Source organism: Penaeus chinensis, chromosome 14, assembly GCF_019202785.1.
Source record: "Penaeus chinensis breed Huanghai No. 1 chromosome 14, ASM1920278v2, whole genome shotgun sequence".
NCBI lineage: Eukaryota > Metazoa > Arthropoda > Malacostraca > Decapoda > Penaeidae > Penaeus > Penaeus chinensis.
In genome coordinates this window covers 22,006,857-22,011,856 of record NC_061832.1, presented here as the reverse complement: position 1 = coordinate 22,011,856, position 5,000 = coordinate 22,006,857, and the positions used below count along the sequence as shown (strand labels likewise).

Below are 5,000 nucleotides of genomic sequence, written 5' to 3'. Positions count from 1 at the left end.
CTTACAAATACCGACTTCGTAATAATAGATCTTTTATATAAATCTTTTGATATTCCTAAACGATTTTTTATATTGTCATAATTAACTTTCACTTAGTTTCATGAAATATACAGTTAATTCCCTCATGGAAAACCAGTATATTCAAGTCAATTTGGAATGATTATAATGGTCTCTCTTGAGACATTGTCTTGGATATCATTGCTTCATAAAAGAATTGATTTGAATACAGTTTCATAGTTTCTGTACATTGTAGTAAGTGTTAGTATCCTCCCTTTGCACTAACTGGAGTTTTCTATTTTAACAAAGATATTGATAATATTATAGTGCTAATGGTATTATTTTCAAATCCTCAAAGGTACCCAACAGTCTTCAAGCAAATCACAACTGGGGTTGGTGCTTGTCTTGAACGCAAGTGGATCTTCACGGGCTTCGAATGCTCCATGTGAAGCTTTTCTTTTTCTTTTCTTTGTTTTCATGACTATACATCTTCTTTCAAAGAATTTATTTGAAAATATTTTTTTAACTTTTTTATAATTATGATTTTGTTATGTCTGCCCTTTTTTCTCTGTCTCAGTTTTATGCATTTTTTGCATAAATTAGTGTTGTTTTGTAATGTTTAACTATTGAGATTTTAATCAGCCAGAATAACACATCCATTATATAATAGGACCAATTATTTTTGCTATATCTTATGATTTCTTTCACATTGTGTCTGTTAACCCATTTGCTGGAACATTTTTTTTTTATCATATGGTTTTTCTCTTTCTAAAATTTGTTCCAATAGTTTGTATGTTATGAAGGATTAAAGGGCAAAGAGGTTTTTAGTGGATAATCATTTTGTCCATTTTTCTTCTACTTTGAGTTTGGTAAGAAGAAAACATTGAAGGTGATGCTAGTTATTTGTTGATGCTGGTTTTTTTTATTTTTTTATTTGAAACTTTGTGATCTTAAAGGTTGCTTTCATGTGGGGGATAAGGGGGTGGGTATGTTCATGGAATAACCAATAAAATGTGCCAAGCATATATGCCCCTGGCAGCAAGTGGGTTAAGAGAGAGTAATTTCCTAGTCTAATGTTATATTTGATATATGATAAAGAGGCCTGCTTAATTTATCATATGTTTGATTAATTAACAAGGGTCAGGTATATAATACAGTAAGACTTGTTTGTTGTCATGCCATAAACCCTAATTTTGCTTCTGTTGATAATTGATACAGAAAACCCGAGATGTTTTTAGCTGGAGATTTGAACAAGTATAGTATATAATCAAAAGGATTTAGGGGAAGAAAAAAAAACAGTTGTATTATGTAATAAAGATTCCACTCCACTGTAGTATCAAATCTCACTGGTGTATTCAGAGTATGAAATAGTTTCACTGAAAGACTGGCACTACAAAGAGGTTTTACTGTAACACTGAAATTATTGTATGATGTACAGTTAATTGTTATAGATTTTTATTAAGAAACTTTTATATATAGTCTCTTTCTAGTGGCACAGATTTCATGCCAAACCACTATATGGGCTGAAAATTAAAGTGGTCCACTCTTGGGATGGATTAAAGACTTCTCATTAGCTGTATGCCTTTAGCATTTCAATGTTATTTGTTTCACACAGTAGCATTATCAATAATGTCTAAGATTCACTCATAATTGACTGATTAATAGCACAGTCTGTTGCCATCAGAGTTCATTTAATGCTGCATTATCTTTAAAAGCTCTCTTACAAATAGTGAATATTTGCAAATCACTTTTTTTATTATTATTAATATTCTGTATTTTTTCCCAATAATTCTGTTATTGATTGAAAATTCTTGTAAATGGGTTGTAATATATGTTATATATATTTTATTTGTTAAGTGCAGGGTTTATTGATGTATCTTGCATTTCTCTGTCAAACCTAAAATTTTTGTAGTAAAACATTTTTCTCTGGACTGGAAGAAAAGAATTACAGCAATGTATGAATTTATTTAGCCCTTCTTATTTCAACAGCTTTGCCACATAGTACATACAAGATAATTTTGTAATGGAATCGGGAAAATCTCTTTCATTAGGGTCAATTATACCTTATGTTGGGACACTTATAAAATATACACTGCAATGATTTTGTATCTACCTATATAAAATGTGGATATAATAGACTTCCTTCAGTATATAGCAGTGAACATTATCACATATGAAATGACTTGAGCCTCCAAAATCCTGATGTAAAGAGCCGAGGCATCTCATTTCTTACTTCAGTTACCAAGCATTCTGACTTGCATTGTTTTTTTAGCTATTACAGTGTAATCGATACAATCACTAATGCTTTCTCTGCCTTATTTCTTATTTATGAGTATGAATTGAGGTGCACTTCAAAATACTTGATACAGTTTTATGTCTTATCTAAATCTGCAGCCTTATACTCTATACAAGGAGATAGCTGGAGAATTGTCCATATTATTCTGCATTTCATTAGACCAAGGATAAGCCAATGATATACATGCATATATATATAAATTTCAATGTTCAAACATATATATATAGATAGATATATATAATGTGTATATGTGTGCATGTGTGAAATTCTCCAACATATCCAAAAATACATAACATTGTGTTTATACCCACTGAACTGCAACTGCCTTATAGTATATTGATATGGTATTCAGGATCTAAGGAAAGGGAATGCAAAATTATAATAATACTGAAGATAAAGCTTTTAACTTCTGAAATTATATCAAAAGCTTTAAAATCGACCCAGCTAATACAACTGCAAGTCTGTGTAGAATGGCTAGTTTTTTACCATACGTGATTACTATTGAGCTTTCCTCCATAATCTACAGAGGGGAAAAGTTGATATTAATGTATGAACATTCAAGACTGCTATGCCCTGAAGTTCCTCAATGTGGTAAGGGTATTGACATCTTCAATTAGGGGAAAAATGATTGTCTAAAGTGAGTAATTGTATAAAATCCCATACACATCCTCCCCAAGCTTAATTTTTTGTTTGAGTTGTACTGGGTCTTTTCCTACAAGGATATGAATAAATTATAAACTAGAATGGGGTCAGGCAGCACAATATCAGCAGTGTTCAGAATTCCAAGATGAAAGCTCACTGGAGGCAAGTGCTTATGTAGGAGATCTCTTAAAATTTGTGTACTGATATATTCACTTGACATTTCCTTTGATATCTCGATTTAGTAACACAAAATATTTTTTGGTCGACAGGATGTCCCTGCTTTAACATGACTTCCTAATTACTTATTGACATACATTTAATGTGTCAGCTACATAATTTTAAAAACCTCCAATACAAGCAGATTCTGTACATTTAAAGCATTGTTCAACCTCCAGGTGACTTGACATTAATGTCCCATAGAAACAACAGCTGTGATTAAATGAGAAAATACAAATCCATTGCTCTGCAAAATGTACACACCAGTATATTCCTTTATTTATACCTTTATTATTGAAATGGCACATGAAAACATAAATAAAGGAGGGAAAAAATAAATTTTGAAAGCATATTTTTAGATCATTCTTCTTGAAGTCCAATTATTAAAAGGCAAATCTTAGCTCTACTTAATGAAAAACATTGTATAGTGAGCAAAGCTTTAGACAGTTTACCTCCCTCTCTTGTATAGGGAAAGAAATGGTTTAGGACTATCATACTGTAAGTCATGTATGGAGTGGTCTGGTTTTGTTAAATCAGCTATTTATTGTCATCAGATGGGTACATGTGTCCATGCAGAAGCACTAAATTAACCCTAATACTCTTGTTCATGGAAACCTTTTAACAGCTACTTGTCCAGGCATCCTGATAAATTTGGCAATGGTATCAGAACCGATGCTGTCAAGACTACCTACAGTATGAAATAATACAAGATACAGTTATGAAATAATGTCTTTTATAGTGACATGCCAGACATTATATCTGGTGACAAAAATTTTAAACAAAACCTGAGAGTATATTATCTCCCATTTATAACTAAAATATTTATAGATTATTTCAAATTCTCGGTAATTATATTTTAACTTGTTGTAAATATGTCCATATTATTATGAGATAACACATGAAATGGAGCAGTAGAACATTTATATATATAGCTCCATCATCTTAAAAGTAAATAAAAACCAGTTATATTGAATACAACAATAATGGCACTACATAGACTTACACAAAATTCTTATTAATAACCCAAATAATCACTGAACCAACACTCATGGTTAAAGCCAACCACTCCATTGCACATTATAAAATCCTGTCACTGGCAATACAGAATATTTAATCTAATTAATTTATAATTTTTCCCCTTCTAAAATAAGACTGGCATTACACTAAAGATAGAATTTAAATAAGTGTTGTACTTTATTTACTTAAACCCTGTTTTCTTTTTTTTATAACCAAGTTTTAAAAATAATTCACCCACATCCTACAGCATCAAGAAAGAAAACTAAATGAAACAAGTAAACACAATTGAACTAAATGGCAGTTTTTTTTTAACTGCAACTAAATGTAACAGAAAAACAGAAGTGCTTATTGTACTTTGAAAATTAATGTAACAATCCAATATTCATCTATGCATCTGTCTTTACATAATAAGAAATCAATAATACAAAATTTCAAATGCATGAAGATTTCACTGATTTGGTAGATGTGCATCAGTGAGCTTCAGACTGACTAGTCACATATATTTTTTTCTTTTTTTGGTTAATGAACACGTAATAATAAATATATGGCAGTAAGACCAAAATGGTATCAACCACAAACTTGTTCTCAAGTAAGAGCGATTATATCATTTCTAATTTATAACCTAATACTTGTAATATGAGCAACTTGAAAATAATGTTGGTATATTAATCACCTGTAGAATTTTAAACATCTGATCAGAGGATTTTAAGGAATAGGATATTCCCTGAACATAGTCCTACCTCATCTCCAAAAAGGTGATGTTGAGTATGCTTCTCTTCACTCATCAGAACATCTGGGAATTTAATTATCTCCACACTCACTAACCTTCTTC

At 30.8% G+C, this 5,000-nt stretch overlaps 2 protein-coding genes across 4 annotated transcripts in view; one reads left to right on the top strand and one right to left on the bottom strand.

Annotated features, from left to right (window-relative positions):
• LOC125032540 (ecto-NOX disulfide-thiol exchanger 2-like) overlaps nt 1-1,951 on the top strand; it is a 36,991-nt gene extending 35,040 nt beyond the window's left edge. For both annotated transcript variants that reach the window (XM_047623732.1, XM_047623731.1), the window contains exon 17: nt 356-1,951. In XM_047623732.1, coding sequence (XP_047479688.1) covers nt 356-446 — 91 coding nt within the window. In that variant the 3' untranslated portion in view covers nt 447-1,951. The remainder of the gene's footprint in view (nt 1-355) is intronic.
• A 306-nt stretch (nt 1,952-2,257) lies between these two features.
• Nucleotides 2,258-5,000, bottom strand: part of LOC125032541 (integral membrane protein 2B-like) — a gene marked incomplete in the record, with an annotated part of 12,327 nt that continues 9,584 nt past the window's right edge. For both annotated transcript variants that reach the window (XM_047623733.1, XM_047623735.1), the window contains 1 exon segment: nt 2,258-5,000. This exon segment is cut by the window's right edge and continues 466 nt beyond it.